Source organism: Somniosus microcephalus, chromosome 15 (assembly GCF_052327205.1).
Source record: "Somniosus microcephalus isolate GS21.2 chromosome 15, FLI_Smic_1.0, whole genome shotgun sequence".
Classification (NCBI taxonomy): domain Eukaryota; kingdom Metazoa; phylum Chordata; class Chondrichthyes; order Squaliformes; family Somniosidae; genus Somniosus; species Somniosus microcephalus.
The window spans coordinates 53,581,464-53,600,923 of NC_141001.1; the positions used below are offsets into that span (position 1 = coordinate 53,581,464).

Here is a 19,460-nt window from a genome sequence, read left to right on the forward strand (position 1 = left end):
CAAAAAATAAATCAGGTTGTAATACATTTAATGAACACTGCACTGAAATTTGTTAGTCAAAGTACTTGTTGAATCTCGCAGCTATATAGTGTGTCATATATAGTCTGCTGCTGGATCACCTCAAGCCTCAAGAATTAACCCCAGAGAATGGGGGGAAGGGAAAGACAGTTAGAGTTCAGTGGGGTGAATTTACATTGGGAATTGTTAAAATCTTTGATGGTAAAGCAAAAATACTGTCTTCTTCTTCGTTTCCATAAACTGTTTGTGCATTGCAATGAAAAAAAACAGAGCAAAACAAGATTAAGTCAATGTGTTAAGGACAGTTATTCCACTTAGTGAAGCTTGTAGGCTGACTGCAGACTTGCACTGAGCCATACTGCGCTGAAGATTCACCCAGGGTCTAGAACGCCTCATTCACACTGTTGATTGGAGGTCAGAGATGGCTCGATGTCGATCAAAGACTGATTTCCAGTCGGAAGTGTAAACTGGCTGCTGCTTGTGCTCTGACTTATTTCTCAGGCCTAAACTGAATCAACTTTGGGGTTATTAAAGTTTCATGTGGGGGCTATTTTGCAGGCTGCTAGACACTTATCTGACCATCTCACTATCAATTTAGCCCCTCTCTTCTCAAACATCCTCCTGCCTTGTTCTGACAATTAATGGGAGCCCAGAGTCACCAATTGCATGCACACAAATGGAACTGTATTAAGCTGAGCTGGGGTTGTGCCTCGGTAAGAATCAGCAATGTGAACAAAGACAGCCGTCTGCCAACATGCTTAGATTAAGGTCTTGGTGTAAACAAGGATAAATTTGACCTCACATGTTCATTATATTCCCTTACTTTATTTTACATCTATATGTAAAAAAAATTAAATGTTTCTAGATACACATAAAATAACTCATAGTAACAGAGCAGAAGCAGATCTCCGTATTTGGTTCTTTGCCAATGCTCCTAAGCTCTCCATCCCCTGACCACACGTATGAAGCTGGGGTATGTGCCACACACAGCCTTATATCCATGAGCAAACCCTGTATATTGAGAAATCTTCCACTGTGTCACGATTATTAGTTGATGGCAAAAAATACAGAGGGTGACATATAAATGTACAACTTTCACATTCAAGCCATTATGTTGGGTTTTGAATATGATCAAGAAAGTGAATTATAGATTTAACTACCACATCCTTTACTCAAACATCCAAAGATTGTTGTTTAGAATGTAAACAACACCAATAGGATTACTGCAATTTTTTTAGAATGTAAACCAGACACTAAAATAAAACAGTCACTTCTTCCCTAGGTTTTACTGAGCAGGGTGTTCAAGATGGGTGCCTGCGCAAAAGGCCATTCAAGTTTTAATGTTATCATAGGCCCTTGATTAATGTGGCTCCCGCCTGAGTCAGGCAGGCGCCTCGGCCACCTACAAAAGAGCCCAGTTAAGATGGTAGCAAGCGGGAATTGAGCGCAAACAGGCTGGTAAGTCTTTGCACAGCTACTTTAACAATGTGCCTGCCAGGCAGGGTGGGTTAACATTCTCACAGGGCCTGACAGTCCCAAAATGTAACTGGTCTGAAATGTTTCCTGAAAAGGGAAACATTGAATAACAGAGAGCGACATACCTTCTTCATGGTGCACTTCTGGGAGAGGCCAGGAACATGCAGCGAGCAGCAAATACAAAGAAGCAAAACACATGTTAATACTGAGCGTTGAAGAGCAAAAGATGCAAACGCAGCAGACGTAGGACTACACCGGGAAAAACCAACAAATCATCAAATGAAATGCAAGAGGACCAACTCTCCAGCATCACTAACTTAATCAACTCAAAGACTGTCTATCCCCAGACCAATTAATATCCCAGTAATTAAGTATTTGCAATATCACTCCTGCTTATGTTATCAAAAACTAATAAAATTACATTTAATAAAAATTCCTGAATTTCTATACGAACTAATGAAGGAAACTCCAAGACATCACATAATAATTGGGGATAATGAGTGATTCGCAATAATTGGGGATGATGAAGGATACGCAATAATTGGGGATGATGAGGGTACGGAATGATTGGGGATGATGAGGGTACGGAATGTTTGAAAATGAGGGAAAGGAAGAATAAGAAAATGAAGGTAGGGAAAAGAGGAAATGATGATTGAAAGAGAAAACAGTAAATGAGAGAAAACTAGAATGAAGGTAAAACAGAAGAATGGAGAGAAGAATGGGGAAAAGAATGAATCGAGGAACAGCATACCAATAGAAAGGAAAGGTAGAATGAAGAAAAAGAAATGATGAAAATAAGAATGAAGGAAAAGAAGAATGAGGGGGGGGAAGATGAACAAAGAAAGGGAAGGGTAAAGTTATATTGCTCTACATACCTTCTTCAACAACCTCTTCTGAAGATGGTGTTAGTGTTCAGCAAGCAGAAAAGCAGCAGTGCGGGGAATAGAAAGGCATAAGATAGAAAAGCAGAAAAGGAACAATAGTGACTTTTTTTACAATTCATATCAGTGTATAATTAAAGAAAAATATGAAAAAGAGCAAAACACCACTCCTTGGCACCACTCCTTGACACCATTAACAGTATTTTCACTGCAATTCACTTCAGCATGCACAAATACCATCTAATTGTTGAAATAAAGGGCACTTTGTTATGCATGAACTCAAACTAAAAAATCACAACTATCATTCCAACACCCTTAAATTCCTGGCATTTCAGGAATAAAATAATTCATAGCAACAGAACATAAGCAGATCTCTGTATCAGTTTCTTTGCCATAAATTTGGATTATATTCTATAGGAAGGATGTGATGCCGCTGAATACGAGTGCCATACTATTCTAACTGGTAGATCTGTACTGCCCCCAGCAACTGCGCCTCAACAGCCATAGATATACTGGGAAAAAACAATTAAAAATCCGGAGGGGTTAAAACAAGCATATTGGGGGTGGGGGGGGGGGGGGGATTATAACTGGCAGTGGGTTTTGGGCAGACGGTGGTGGGGTGAGTGTCATAGCCACCCAATGTCATTAGTCCGAGGCTTTCTTAACTCTGCGGCATCATTTTCATCCTGGGTGTCCAGCTACCCGCCCGAAACAGGCGAAAGAGGCAGCTGGCTGACTTTGGGCAGGCCAAATCAAAATGAGGGAAGGGGGCCCAGGAAGCAGAAGCCCAGACACTCCTGCCCTTCCTGGCCACACTTAGGAAAGTTTTTGATTTACCTTAGAGGACCTCCTCCTCTTCATCCCCACCAGGTGTTCACGATGGGCACCCCGCTCAATGGGCCATTAAGATACCATTTGGGTCCTAATAATATCATAGGTATCATATACTAATGAGGCTCCGACCTGAGTCAAGCAGGCGCCTCGGCCAGCTATAAAAGGGCCCAGTTAAGATGGTACTAAGTAAGAATCAGGCGCGAACAGGCTGGTAAGTCTTTGCACAGCTATTTTAAGGATGTGCCCGCCAGGCAGGGTGGTTAAAATTTCCCCCATTCTCACAGGACCTGACAGTCCCAAAATGTAACTGGTCTGAAATGTTTCCTAAAAAGACTTGAAATAACAATGAGCAACATACCTTCTTCAAAGTACGCTTCTGGGAGAGGCCAGGAACATGCAGCGAGCAGCAAATACAAAGAAGCAAAATACATGTTAATACTGAGCGTCGAAGTACAAAAGATGCAAACGCAGCAGACTTAGGACTACACTGGGAAAAACCAACAAATCATCAAATGAAATGCAAGAGGACCAACTCTCCAGCATCACTAACTTAATCAACTCAAAGACTGTCTATCCCCAGACCAATTAATATCCCAGTAATTAAGTATTTGCAATATCACTCCTGCTCATGTTATCAAAAGCTGTTTAAATTACTCAATAAAAAATCCTGAATTTCTATAAGGAATAATGAAAGAAATAGCAAGACGTCAGATAATGAATGGGGATAATGAGCAATACGCAATAATTGGAAATGTTGATGGATACAGAATGATTGGGGGTAAAGAAGGATACAGAATAAATGGGGATGATGAAGGCTCCAAAATGATTGAGATGATGAAGGTTGCAGAATTATTGGGGATAAGGAAGGATACACAATAACTGGGGATTAAGCATACGGAATTATTGGTGGTTTGAAGGATAGAGAATAATGGGGATGATGATGGTACAGGATGATTGAGAATGAGGAGAAAAAAGAATAAGAAAATGAAGGTGGGAAAAAAAGGGGGGAAACAGAAGAGAGGAAATGATGAATGAAAGAAAAGGTAAATGAGAGAAAAATAGAATGAAGGTAAAACAGAAAAATGAAGAAAATAAGGAATCCGGGCACAGCATACCAATGGGAAGGAAAGGTAGAATGAAGGAAAAAGAGAAATGCTGAAAATAAGATTTAAGGATAATAAGAATGAGGAAAGAAAAGAATGAAGAAAAGGAAAAAGGAGAGTGAGGGAAAAAAAGAGCTGAACAAAGAAAGGATAAAGTTATATTGCTTGACATACCTTCTTCAGCAACCTCTTCTGAAGATGGTGTTAGTATGCAGCAAGCAGAAAAGCAGCAGTGCGGGGAATGGAAAGGCACAAGATAGAAAAGCAGAAAAGGAACAATACTAACAAAACATTTTTATAATTCATATCAGAAGAAACCAGTATACAATTGAAGAAAAATATGAAAAGGAGCAAAACACCACTCCTTGGCACCACTCCTTGACACCATTACTTTCACTGCAAGTCACTTCAGCATGCACAAATACCATCTCATTCTTGAAATACGTGAAACCAAAAAAATCACAAGTATCATTCCAACATCCTTAAATTCCTGTGGTTTCAGATTTACCCCTTTGTTATAGGCAATCAGCTCACACTGAACGGCAAATTTTCAAACATAGAACCATTTTCCTGCACGTAAAATATTAAGCTTGAAGCTTTTATTGCATTTTTAAAAATTCTATCCATTGTTTAAATACATGAAATTATACAATATATAATCTTTGATAGGGGGCATAAGGCACAAGGCAGCAAGACCGGTCAATACCATTCTTGGCTGGATTACAGCAGAAGCTTTACCTTCGCTGACTTTGAATTGAGAAATCAGTGAGTGGTAAAACCCCACATTGAATGACAAGAAAAGAGTAGCTGAAAAGATTAGATAAATGAAGAAGTAGTGACCAGGAAATTCCAAACTTGGGTTTTAAAAACCTGAAGATTGTAGGATTAACAGAATTTTAAGATTCAGGATTGTGAATTAATAAGCAATTGTAGTTACAATGGAACCCGCTTAAAATCAGTTTTGACAAGTTGTACCTATGAAGAAGTCTAACCATGCTCAAGACCAAACTTTTCTAACTTATTTAAAGCACTCCCATTCTCTGTGAAACAATACAATCAAGATCAATTCCATAACATTAAAACCCAGTTACAAATTGAGTTGTTAGAGCTACAACTTCACTCAGCATTCATTTACAACTACAATTTTATTCTTCTTTCCAAATTCAAACCAACGTGAAACCATGATATATGCAAAGACTTTACGTAAGTGTTTTGGTACCTAATTCCAATTTGTTCTGATATTGTACTTTGACAACCAACCTCCTTATCCTGGTGACATCCTAAACACACACAACCTAAAGTTGTAGCAGGAAGCCAATATAAACATTCCTTCGTCTTGAAATGAATGTGGGAGGCGTTAACCTTGGACATAATTAACCTCGGACATAATTAACCTCCAACTTATTGCATATATCAGAATTTCACTTTCCCTTGTTAGTCAAATCACTGTGTAAATTTATACGATAGCCCATTTTTAAATAAAAGACATCTATTACTTTTGCTAATGTTTAGGTGTTAAGACACTTTACACCTCTCAGAACCACTCATGCTGTGATTTGATTTAAAAGTTGGTACGGCATGGCACAGATTTCTGTTTCATTTCTTTATACACTGAAAACAAACACCCACAACAAGATCTACTTTTTCAACAGGCAATTAGAATTTGATTTCAAGGGAGTTCCACTGCAGTTGTTATTTAACAGTAGTGTGTGTGTCATAGACTGGTAAAGAGATGGATTTGTACTCTTGGAAATGTACCCAATGAGTTCCACAGCTCAGCCAAGCTGGCTAAGGGGAAATCAGAGAATAAACTCAAAGCAAATTTTCTGTGATGGCGTGTGGTAAGAAAAGACCTAAAAATAGGGAGAAATCCCAGTGGGTAGGTGAGGTGTTACTGAGCCATACAAAAGAGGAAGGTCCCAGGCGCAATCTCTGGCCCTTCCTCAGTCAGACAGCCTCAGGCAGGATGGTGGTGGGAGCACTACAGTTGCTCCCAATATCTTTGAGCTAGGCACAGGAAAAATGTTGACCGTCATTACCCACTCTTGATCACCATCAGTAACCTCTGCTGTAACTGCATGTGTAGATGCTAGGTGAGGACAGGATTAGACTCTGCTGCGATGCCCCTAAAGTCAGATAGCTTGTCAACATTCTCTGCCTAGGCTCATACATGAAGAAAGCTGTTTGTGCAAAGTACTAGAGTACTAGCAGATCTTGTGTAGCAATAGCTCAGCAACAGCAGGGAGACAATGCTTCAAAATTAGAAAAAATGCTGAAGAGCTTGCCCATCATGATAATACAACATTAAGAGTGCTGGAATTGTTTGGTAGTGTTAAGTTGTATAAATAAAAGATGGCAGTGGGCAAAACAAAGAGAAATTGGGAATCATCATCATTACCTCCCTCTCCCTCTTCTTCATGTTCTGTAATCCAACACCAGAGATAATAGACAGTGATTAATCGCAGAATACTCAGTCTTGAATACTTACGCTGCCTTCACCATGGGCATCGACGACAAGATTCATACAGAAAATTCTGAACCAGCAACCAGCTGTAAAATGGAGAAGCCAAAACATGCTCTACCTAGAAGGTCCCAGGTTTCATCCCTAATCGAAGATGAGTTAACTGCTCCCAGCTAGGACACAATTTGGGACACTACAATTGATCTCAGCATCCTAAACTAGAGAGGGGAAGGAAATCAGCCAAAGATCTCACTCTGATCTTTGCTCAGTGACCTCTGCTGGAAAGTGCACATATGGGAAGATCAGGTCAGAAAAGGATCGGATATGGTTGTGATGTCTTTATATGACCTGCCGACACTCACCACCCAGGCAGTAGAATGGCCCCTTGGGCAAGGCTCCAGAGGCCTGTCAGTACCCGTGGGTCAGGCTTGGTTGTGATGTCATGGTTAAATAGCTTGCCAACACTCACTGTCTAGGCTTGAGATGAAGAATGGCTTCTAACATCCGTGAAATTATACCCCAGCAAAAAGTTGGCTCTTCAGGGAGGAGGAGAGAAAATTGGGGGGAAAATCTTTTTTTTTAAGTCTAGTATTTTGTAGGTTACGATAAGTGAACTCATTGGCACCCAATCCACAAAAAAAAGTAACAAACATTAAATGAATATCCAACAAGCTACAAGATGCAACTTGTGCAAACTAACAGAGAAGGAGCGGAAACTCAAAAAATACGAGGAGGGAAGGGGAAAAGGGAAGACAGAAAGTTTCAAGAAGCCAGAACTTCTCTCTCTCTCTCTTTGCAATAGCCGCTGTGCAGACTTCAATAGTGTTATGGGACCAAGAATACCCTTCAGATCCAAGCTGAATTTGCAATTCAGTGACTGAAGCTTCCAGCCTCATAGAAATACTGTACAAAATACTGCAATACATTTGGGAAAAATTATAAAATTAAAAAAAGTTTTATTTTTGAAAAATTGATAAATATATTAATTCCAAATCAGTATAAACATAGATTAAAATATTAAATAAGCCAACATTAAAACAGGGAAAGGTTTGTGTAATAGAGTAAACAGGGCATATAAATTAAGTGAATCCATTAAGTGAATCCTGGACAACAGAGCATTAAAATAATTACTCGGCAATTTTTGAAGTGTATATATATCATGTATAGAATAATTTAAAATATCAGATCTTTATTTTAAATATTGTTAAATATATTAGATTTTATAGATTACTTTGTCAGTGCAACAAACCAACATAATATAAATATTTATTGATTTGTCCCATAGTTAACATATCTAAGTCACAAATACATTCATATGCATAGTATGAGCAATCAAAAGTGAAGGAGCTATATCAACCGCAACACAAGCAACGACAATCAGTCACTCTGCTACATGGCACAGTCTTGATTGACAACCAATTTAAAGATATACGCGGAACTTTCAACTCCGGCAGGGGCGTAAAATGAACGAGGTTGGATCGGCCGTCCGTTATACACCCCGCCCGATTTTCCTATTTGTTTCATTGAAAGTTTGATTTTTTTTTTAAAGTGTTGATATTTTTGTAAAAAATATAAGTTGTGATTCAATTGTCACCAAATATAAAAGCATTGCTCTGGGTTTTTGCAACACCCTCTGCTATTATTTTGGGTACAATTATAATAATTTAAAATAAACTGGCAAAGTTTAGGGGGTCAATTTTAACTTGCCAAAATCGTGTCAACGGGACAGTAGCCATCTCAAAATGGAGTCAGTAGACTTACTGCACCATTAGTGGCAACAGTCTGCCTGCTGCCACTTTTACACGGGCCTACTGAAACACCTGCCTGTTTCAGGCGGTAGGCCCCTTTCAATATGCACGTACGGGGGACCCCAATTGCCATTTTTGGACTGAACTGATCAGAGTCTGCGTCGCGCACTCTCTGACCAGTTTCCCTGGCAATACAGCTGAAGAGGCCACTGAAAAGTTAAGTTTCAAGTTATTTTTCTGGGGCCAGGAGAAGCAGGAGTACTAAATCAAACCCCACAAAAATAAACTGGGCCACTGCCACCCTGGGCTACACACCCCTCACCGAATTACCTGATGTCAGCTGGGCGGCCCCATGACCACTCAATATTGAGCCAGCCCGAATCCGCCGAGCTGCATCGGGATATCTGTTTAGTGCCCGCACGTCTCTGGTTCCATTTAAATGAGGCCTGGGCCTCAGAATGGATCTGGCCTCTTCGCTGTTGGAACAGGTGGGCTGCATAATTTAAAATCGACCCCCAGATCTTAAGTCTAATTTGAAATAATTTTAAATATTGCATAATGATATACACAGGCCAAAAAGTGAATGTAAACGAATAATTGTGAACAATTAGGCATTAGAATTCAATAAAATTGTCACTCTACAACAAAGATTATTGCAATGATTACTATATATGTGTGTGTAAAGGATTGACTTCATTATATCTGTGCTTGCAAGTCATTGCATGGACTTACCTTCGTACCTGGAAGAAGAGAAAAAATATGGGGTTAGTCACAGGTAAAACAAACAATGCATAGTCACACCAGCATTAATTTGTTTAAAGATTTTAAAATTTAGGAATTACAAAGACTGGATCTGGAAGAAAGATTCTGGTCTCTAGTTAAAAAATGACAGCATTTGGCAGCTGTTGAAACCGAGATGGAAGTCATTCCCTTTAACTGGGTCATCCCAAATCCTTGTTTAAGTTAAATTATGACTAACAATACTTCAAATAAATACTTACACTTCTTCTGTGTCAGACATTTTGAGCTGAGACTTTTAGATCTGTAAAAAAGGAAGGGAGAGTCTTTCTTAGAATGGCCACAGTGTGCAAGGAGCATTGCTTTTGGTCTTACAATTTAAAGTATGTGTCATGTAATGAAAACCACCAGACAGAAATAGCACTGCCTTATTAACAGTGCAGAGCTAATGCTGGCTTTTCTGATACATAGTCACCAAAATACAGGGTAGAGAGCACTGCCGCCATACAGCAGTCTGCATAGCAGCATCAGCAGCTGTCCATACAGACATGGAGACCTGTCATACTGTCACTTCATGACCTATCTCACACTGCTGGGATTATCATTTTGTATTTTCTGCTGATCTGCCGAGCCTAGAAAAACGTCAAGTAAATGTTTGCAACGTTTTGATGGATCAAAAATATGCAATGACATTTTAAACTCCATTAAACTAAGTGTTGCAATCATTTAAAAATATATAATCTGGTTCTTGGGGGGTCAATTTTACACAGGAACATAGAAATAGGAGGGCTTTCAAAGACCATCAGACCCCTCAAGCCCACCCCCATCCAGGCAAGGTGCAACCAAGTGCACGTCTGACTCATCCGCTAACCGCACAACCTCTTGGGAATGGCAAACAAATCGGACTTCTCACTACCAGCAGGGAGCCTCGCCCGCCACCAGCCCTGTACACGAGGAAATTGGGTGCACGACACATGATTTTCTAACCATTTAAATTAATTGTAGCAGGTACCTGAATTTCCAAAATGCACCACTAGTGGGCAAGGCTTCTGGATGGAAGTGCAAAGTCAACAAAAAAAAAATCCCCTTTAATTTTAATAGACAGAAACCCAGGTGGGGGTAGAGTCTTGATTCTCTGATATGCACAGTGGGTGGAAGAGGCTGTGCTAGTGCAAGTTGGGAAATGTACCCCAACAAAGCGCTCCAAACTTTCTTTTATATTTAGATATTTTTTAAAATTAACATTGAAACAATGCTGAAAAGAAAGTTCGTCGTCGTACGTGTCTTCACACCGCTCCTTCCGTGACCGTAACCATCTTCGTACCAGCCATTAGGGTGGTTAGTCCTATGGCGGGAGGGTTTTAAGGGCTCCCACAACCCATACGAGGGGAGGGCCACCCACACCCACGGACGCAAGTATCCCGCTGGATGTCAACCCAGAATTTAGAGCCGGAACTCTGACTCCACTTGCCGGGACTGTCTGGAGCGGGGTTCGAAACCCTACGCCTTCTGGCCCAGCGGTGGGGATGCTACCGCTACCCCAAAGGCCCACTCCCGAAAAGAAAGTTGAAGACTCTTAAAGAAGCAGTCCATGGGCGTTTGCCTGCTCCCAACGTAGTGGTAAACAAGACTCTTGATTCATTCTAAACAGACAATATAGGACAAGGAAAACAACTATTCAGGCACACTACCCAGCTAAATAGACTGCAATCAAACCCCTTAAAAATCCCATCTGTAAAAACTACAGGGCTGATTTTACGCAGAGATTCTCCCACTGAGGTTACAGCGGACAAGTGGAAGTGCCGCAGAAACCCCAGATTAAACAGTGTAGTGTTTATGCCATTTTTTTCAGGGTTTCCGTGGCTTCTGCTGAAGTTAGGGAGGATGAGCGGGAGAACCTCTGTGGAAATTCACCTTCCCTGACAACTAAATTGTGCTTCAAATCTCACACTGCAAACTCCTTCATTTAAAATATTGCAGCAAGCTCTATTCATCCTCGTCAGCTCTCATAAAACACATTTTTGGGGGTAATTTTCTACCCCTTTGTTCTGAAGGCATTGGCTCCTGCTATGGTCCAGTACTAACCTGCCTGTGGAACCATGCACTAGTGCGAGATGAGAGTGAGTGTGTGTGGGTAGGCTACTGAACTGTAGGGGCATCACAGCCAAGCCCTGACTGAGATCAGGTAGCAGCATAGACTGGGGTGCAAGCTGGGCCTCCTGGTCTGTGTGCCTCAGTTACATAACTGAGTTGAGAAGATGCAACAAAAAATGATTTACAATATTTTAGTTGATTCATTTATGTCCCCATGACACAAAGATACACCCCCCCCAAACGTCTCATTAATAAAAGAGTTCTCTAAAAAATAACTTATGTTTCCCATATTATAACGTGCTTTCAAATGTGTGTAAAGGTTTTGATGGTTGTACATAAACAAGCACAGAGTCACACATAGAAAATACATATACTGACATATACTGAAATGCCCACATGCACATTAACCCAGATCAAAAATATTGTCTGCCCCCCCCCCCCGCCCCCATCCTGTTTCCCTACATTACAACAGTGACTACACTTCAAAAGTACTTAATTGGCTGTAAAGCACTTTGGGACGTCCTGGGGTCATAAAAGGCACTATATAAATGCAAGTCTTTCTTTTATAGCTAGTTATCTTGTGCTGACAAGCACACTGACTCTGGGGAGGGATCAATGGAACAGTGCACGATCTTAAAATCATGTACGATAGCAAAATACTGCAGATGCTGGAAATCCGAAATAACAACAGAAAATGCTGGAAAAACTCAGCAGGCCAGGCAACATCCGTGGAGAGAAATTAGAGTTGATGTTTCGGGTCGAAACCCTTTTTCAAAACCTTTCTCTCCACGGATGTTGCCTGGCCTGCTGAGTTTTTCCAGCATTTTCTGTTGTTATCTTAAAATCATGCATTGCTCCATCCTAGCTCTAAGGGGATTGACAGGGTAGACGCTGAGTGGTTGTTTCCCCTGGCTGGAGAGTCTTGGGGGCATAATCTCAGGATAAGGAGTTGGCCATTTAAGGCTGAGATGAGGAGGAATTTCTTCACCCAGAGGGTTGTGAATCTTTGGAATTCTCTACCCCAAAGGCTGTGGATACTGAATGGTTGAATATATTCAAGACTGAGATAGATAGTTTTTTGGACTTTAGGGGAATCAAGGGATATGGAGATGGGCGGGAAAGTGGAGTTGAGGTGGAAGATCCGCCATGATCTTGGAGCAGGCTCGAGGGGCCACATGGCCTACTCCGGCTCCTAATTCTTATGTTCTTAGATCAGATCCTTGGCTGCTCAAGTGAAAAGAGCAGAGCGGGTGAATACATTTCCATTTATAAACGCCTTTATAAAAGTTCAGCAGTGTGCAAGAGTTGGGGTGCAGAGCCAACAGCTGGGAATGCAGAACTCTTGCGTTCGCAAGATCCGATTTCCACGTCTTCAGCTTCCAGCGATCACTGGGATATTCCTCGCAGTCCTCGTTCTCCTTCCTAATTAGGCGATGCCTTTAAATGTCCAGTAAGGCAATCCGGCGTCTGGGACAGGGGCCCGGCCGGCTGCAGCTGCCGCCCAGTCACTGGCTGCAGCTTAAATCCCAGCAGCCCTGTTAACGGGCCTCAGTCAATCGTAGAGATATTCCCAGTTTAAAGGGGCACAGACGCTGCATAACATTTCGAAAAGATTTTTGGATGTCATTCTTTTTCATCCCCATCTCATTTTTAGAGGGGGGAAGGGGGAGTTATATTTATTAATATTGATGAAGGGTGATAATCGAATTTCCTGTTATTTCATTAGCTAAAGCAAGGCATGAATATTAATGACAAAACATTACTATTCATTAAATACGGTTCTATACACCGCATATTCCGATTACTTCGAGCAAGACACGAAATAAATCATCATATACCCAATTCTCAGAACACTAATAACCCCTTTCCCAAGATTTATTTATATCTGTGTAATTTATTTCGTGCCTTGTTCTCACGAATGAAGTTTGCCATTTTGCTCTAAAACCTCGACTTGTATATGGCACTGTGTATGTTTGAAATACTTCACTTCCAGAAGTGGAGTGGAAGTACAATTCTAGTTTGCTTTAAGCGCCCTGAGAGAGGACGGCCCAGGGATGCACTGCTCCCGGCTTCCTCGCTGGAAAACAAATTAAACGTTAATCCTTTCCTCCAATTGTTTTTCTTGAGGTTCCTTCTCTTCCTCTTCCCAGTCTGTCTCGCCCGTTCTCAATTTTACTGCTCCCTTTCTCTGGCTCTCTTTCCCAGGTTTGTCCATCTCTCTAAGACTCTTTGTTTTCCCTGTTTCTAGATCACTTTTCTCTCTCTCTCTGGTCCAATAATATGCAAGAAGGAATGTTGTTACAGTAATACGATTCAGTCAGAATCGGGATTTCGTTCAAACCCACTGCCGGACGCTGCACCGAATAACTTAACAATTCTTCTTAATATTGTTTTCGCAAGCCTTACATGCACAGCCCGAGCAAGCAGCGAAAAGCCCACAGCCCACAGCCCACCCTCCCCAGGACTGCAGGTATCCCAATCACAGCATCCTCAAACCCGACAGCGCGGCTCGCTGCTGGCACCGCGTCGATTTTACAACCCAGCTTTTTATTTCACATAACTGCCGAGGTTTCGGAACATGCAAGTCATTATTTACAGAAATAATCCATTAAAAAAAAAACAACGTTCCCCATTTCGACTATTCGGACTAACACCGCACAGAGGCAGTCCCGCAGCACTGTGTTTTTAAAATCTAATTCGATGCACTTTCCTAAATCAAAATGACCCCCTATTACCTGCCGTCTTAAACCAGATTCAGTCATGTTTCAAGATCCTCAAATATGCCAAACGCAATGCAGCTGAGCGGGTTCACATATTACAGGAGAAGGTCTCATTCACTATCTGAACACCTGATCAGGACACGTTACTCTCCAGAAAGTGTCTAACTTCTACCAGTAAATTGCACAGGAATAAGAGCTGACCAGAGTGAACTGCCAAGTGGAACCTCCATCATTGATCAGCTCTCATCACTTACACACTGAAAAATATCTAAACATTAGTATCAATGTGTTGTTTTTAAATCACATTACTGTTCAACATGAAAGTCTCCCCATTCTTTGTTAAGATTGGCCGTGATCTTAAGAAAGTTTCTCTAGAAAAAGGGAAGAGCGAGTTGAGGATCTTACCGCAAAGGAAAGCTGATGGAAGGGAGATCCCTGGTGGCTTTAACAGGCGTTCGGCTCTGTTGCACTTCACAAGGTGATCAAGTCCTGATCTTATAGTGAAATCCGACCCGCGGGGAACCCGGATTGGTCCCATCCTCTTGAAGAACATCGGGGGGGAAGAGAGAGAGAAAAAAACACGTTTCTAATTTTAGCAGAAGCTCAACGAAATGCACAGGGCATGCGGAGGAGGGAAGGGGCAAGTTAGGAGATGCGTGTTATTTGTGGGACCTAAGCAAGCAGCAATTTCTGCTGGAGTGGGAGGTGGCAAACCCACCCTCCGCGGAGTTAATTCACTGAGGAACAACCAACAGCGAGCAGAATATTCCCCCCCATGACCCTATTATTACACATTCTATATAAGTCATTCTCTGCAGAGGCTGGCTGGTGATATGTGCATTCCCAGCAATGTCTGTGCCTTTGTTTCAGATTTCTAGCATTTATCGTTTTATTTTCACTACATAAGGGGTATGGGGAGAGAGCAGGAATATGGTATTGAGATAGAGGATATACAAAGAGTATATACAAATTATATGAATGTATATTTATACACTCAGGGATATATCTGTTTATACACTGTATGGATAGATCTGTATTTATGTGTTCAACCATGAATGTTTTTCGATGCTTTGGCAACATAGGATGTACCTTGTCGTGCCAATAAAGCGATTTGAATTGAATTGAATAGAGGATCAGCCATGATCATATTGAATGGCGAAGCTGGGCTCGAAGGGCCGAATGGCCTACTCCTGCTCCTGCTCCTATTTTTCTATGTTTTTACATACAAGAGTTGGAGTTAACAAACTGTGCCCTATACCTATACTAACTTGTTTACCCAAGCTTGACGTTTGCAATACAATTGATGCTAGAATTTCCGGCCCCTAGCTCATAATGACAGTTTTTATTTTGATTTCCAAAGATTGTTAAGACAAGGGTTTAAGTAAGTTCTGCTTTCAATTGAACACGAACATGTCTGTCCTTACGCTTACAGATCGTCAAACTATCGATTGCAATATTTAGACTCTTTCAACAACCACAATAACGGTTTATTAATCATTGTATTTATACCTTAGTCAAACGAAGAAAATACTTTACCCAAAGGCAACTCCGCAACGGCAGAATTGACCTTGAATAAATTCCTGTCCCCTTGAATATTAACTTGAGTGTGTAGTTTCGGTACAGTGTGGATCGAACTAACTACATCGTTGTTTCATCCAGCCCCTTGAGTTAAACTCGCAAGGAGCTGATCAAATTGTTATTTTAAATAATTGGATGAAGTTGTATCTCGGACGGATCGGTTTTATCAACCCCCCTCCTCACACACATACACACAACACCGCTCAACCACTCCCCACACACATATTTCACCCACCCACACACATACAGACACATAAAGCGGTGACGATGTAATACCAGGCCTCAAACCAATAGGAGTCAGTCTTCCTAGAAGAGTTAAAAGAAACTCGTTGTCTCTGGGTAATGTTACAAAACTAATGGGGGCAAAGGAAACACGCCCTGAATTAGAGAGACGGCGTACCAGCCCTGTATGGAGTAAGGGCACTTTAGTAAATACCCAAGTACTAAACACCACAGGCGGTTTTTATTTTGGGCATAGGTTAGCGTGTCCCTTCCAGCTGCAGGAGGGTACAGGCTAGTACAGGATGAGCTCTCCGACCTTCATTCCGAGGGTCTGAGCCGCAAATCGCACTGAGCCAACTAACCGGGATCTGCAAGCTGCAGCAAGCATCTCAAACCCTCTCTGCAAAGCTGCAGGTAAATGCCGTTTACTGTAGTCTTGTTAGCTAAGCAGAAGTTCAAGAATAGAGACTGGAAAAAGAGAAAGCCCAAGGGAGCTTTTATGTGACGGTGTTACGTAATTTAATAAGTGAACCTAATTTGGTGTAGGAAAGACAAAAAATAAGACAAAGCAGGTACAGTTAATTCACTGTAAATGCAGATTAGAATCCAATTGATTTAAATGAGACGAATACAAAAGTGACAGTCACAAATCTGTCGATCAAATGTAGATTTGAACTTTTAATTTCTTTGAAAGTGCCACACACCAATATATTTTTCAATATTTAAAGAACTGGTCTTATGCTATGTCTTATTTTAATAATTGGTTTAAATTATATATTAAAAAGGAAAAATCAAGTATTGCAGTCTTTTATCTGTGCAGATATTTAAATATTAACAGTGAAATGTAAACTGCACATTTTAATATAATTTTAGAAGCACAATATATCAACAGGACAGGCCACTTGGACAATATTCCCCCATGAAACTTATTTTTTTTAAGCTTACCATGTGTAGTGCAGTTTGCTAACTGAATACCACAATCTTGCATAAAAAGTCTTGAGGCAGTGAAAATGCTGATCTGAAAGATAAATTACTTGCCTGAAATATACTAAGTTCCATATGCAAATTGGAGTCCAGCCAGTGTTATTGATATATCCTCTCTTCAGCAGTCTTCTTTTAACTTTCAAAGGTGGAAATAAACAGGCTGTGTTCTGGTTATCAGTCAGCATTGCAACAATGAAACATATTCTGTTAAACAATAAAAATTAGTCCCAGTTGGGTCACAAAGCTAGAAGTATAGCTGTTGGACAAATTATTGTAACTAACACATTGATAGGTGTGTCAAACAGGCCTGTTCGGAATGAGTGACACTGGTGTCATTCTCCGTCGTACTGAGGTCATTTTGGGTTGAAAACATAAGGGCCAAGAAATTCGGCTCTATAGCGCCGGCAGTTTTGGCTGGTTTTGAAGAGAAAATGGCGTCCACCTAATTTCTGCCCACTTCTGGCGCAGCCCGCACTGAACACCATCTTGGTGAGGGCGGTACGTGCGTGCGCCGGCAGTATGCAGAGTAGGCAGATCGTGACGTCCCTCAGCTGCTCGAGGGACCCTCCACCAATGCTACTTAAAGGGATACATTCAACTTGCAAGTTAGTTGCTTATATTGCTATGTACTGGCTCTTGCAGAGTTTGTAGGGGTTTGAAAAGTTGGTAAAGTGTGCAGGGAGTGTGGTTGGACACTGGGAAGGTGTGGGCTGCTACTGGAAGGCCCTGAGTACACCACTTGCTCCCAGTCATGAGGGCTCTGGTTGCAGTCCCCCTTGTGCTGCAGCATGACAGGGAATTGGAGCAAAGGCAGCAAAGAAGACAATAGCAAAATACTGAGGATGCTGGAATCCGAAACAAAAACAAAAAATGCTGGAAACACTCAGCAGGTCAGGCAGCATCCGTGGAGAGAGAAATAGAGTCAATGTTTCAGGTCTGTGACCCTTCATCAAACGAGACAAGCTGCTCGCAGAGGGAGGAGGAGCAAAAGGACTCTCAGCAGGAGGCCTTACCCACCGAGGGAGCACTTCTCCTACCTGCATCTAAGCCAGGAGCAGTGTGTTCAGCAGCTCCGCTTCACCAAAGAGGCAGTCATAGAACTGTGCCACCTCTCGGAACCAGACCTGCAACCTCAGAGCAGGGCGACGGCGGCGCTGCCAGTGGCCCTCACGGTGACCATGGCCCTGAATTTTTTCACCAGAAGATCCTTCCAGGCTGGAACAGGTGACATCTTGCAGTTCACCGTCCATTGCTGCATCTGGGAGGTCACAGTGGCTCTATACGCTAGGAGAGGGGTCTTTATTGTCTTCTCTCTAAACAAGGAGATCAGGAGGAGTGCGCACGTGGCTTTGCCAGGATAGCAGGCTTCCCAATGGTGCAGGGTGCCATCGACTGCACACACGTGGCTTTGCAGGTGCCGCATCGCAATGGTGAGATGTGCTGTAACCGCAAAGGATACTACTCACTTAATGTGCAGTTGGTGTGCAACCACGCCCAACACATCATGGTGAATGCCCGCTATCCTGGCAGCAGTCATGATGCCTTCATCGTGCGTCAGTCCGCTGTGCCAGAAATCTTTCAGCCACCACGTCGAACCCGAGGGTGGCTGCTCGGCAACAAGGGCTATCCGTTCTACACCTGGCCTAGTCCCCTCCGCAACCCCACCACTCATGGTCAGCAGTCCTATAATGAGAGCCATGCTGCCATGAGGAACATCATTGAGCAGACCATCGGGGTGCTGAAGTAACAATTCCACTGCCTTGACTGTTTGGGAGGAGCCCTCCGGTACTCGCCAGAGTGGTTGTCCCAATTCGTGGTAGTCTGCTGCATCTGCCACAACTTGGCCATCATGAGGGTGCAGCCCTTGTCACCATGGGTTCCACGACCACCTCAGGAAGAGGAGGAGGAGGAATGGAGGAGACAGCCTGCATATTCACGTTCTGAACGGGCTGTCTTTGAGCTGCTGACTTTCAGTGGGCGAGACTGCAGATGGCCTTGCAGGACAACCTTGAGCAGCTCTTGCACTAGAAGGCCCGTCTGTGGACTGCACCACCTCGGCATGGGCGGCAGCAGTCTGGGCTGGCTGACAGGCGCTGATGGGAAGACAAATAAGAACATAAGAAATAGGAGTAGGAGTAGGCCTATCGAGCCTGCTCCGCCATTCAATAAGATCATGGCTGATCTGATCCTAACCGCCAATCTATTATCACAGAACCATCTCCTGAATCTAACAGAATTAGACACATGAAATAGGAGCAGGATCAGGCTACACGGCCCCTGGGCCCGCTCCGCTACCCACAGGGCCATGTCCGATCCGAACCTAGACTCATGTCCAAATTCCTGCCCGCTCCCCGTAACCCTTAATTCCCTTTACTTCTAGGAAACTGTCTATTTCTGTTTTAAATTTATGTAATGATGTAGCTTCTACAGCTTTTTGGGGCAGCATATTCCATGAACCTACCACCCTCTGAGTGAAGTAGTTCCTCCTCATCTCAGTTTTGAAAGAGCAGCCCCTTATTCTAAGACTATGCCCCCTAGTTCTAGTTTCACCCATCATCGGGAACATCCTCCCCGCATCCACCCATAGAAACATAGAAGATAGG

General features: G+C 42.3%; 2 protein-coding genes across 3 annotated transcripts in view; one reads left to right on the top strand and one right to left on the bottom strand.

Annotated features, from left to right (window-relative positions):
• The window catches only part of tnnt3a (troponin T type 3a (skeletal, fast)), a 55,631-nt gene extending 41,516 nt beyond the window's left edge, over window positions 1-14,115 (bottom strand). The window contains exons 1-7 of the mRNA XM_086008511.1: window positions 14,089-14,115; window positions 9,254-9,261; window positions 7,617-7,688; window positions 6,711-6,805; window positions 3,568-3,585; window positions 2,370-2,387; window positions 1,620-1,637 (exon numbers count right to left, since the gene is read on the bottom strand). Of these exons, the coding sequence (XP_085864637.1) occupies window positions 1,620-1,637; window positions 2,370-2,387; window positions 3,568-3,585; window positions 6,711-6,805; window positions 7,617-7,688; window positions 9,254-9,261; window positions 14,089-14,115 (256 nt within the window). The remainder of the gene's footprint in view (window positions 1-1,619; window positions 1,638-2,369; window positions 2,388-3,567; window positions 3,586-6,710; window positions 6,806-7,616; window positions 7,689-9,253; window positions 9,262-14,088) is intronic.
• Window positions 14,116-15,953: 1,838 nt separating this feature from the next.
• prr33 (proline rich 33) overlaps window positions 15,954-19,460 on the top strand; it is a 65,247-nt gene continuing 61,740 nt past the window's right edge. Inside the window, exon 1 of one of the 2 annotated variants that reach the window (XR_015080979.1) lies at window positions 15,954-16,287. The gene's annotated coding sequence lies outside the window, so the exon portion shown is untranslated. The remainder of the gene's footprint in view (window positions 16,288-19,460) is intronic. The other variant, XM_086007801.1, reaches the window with a different exon arrangement.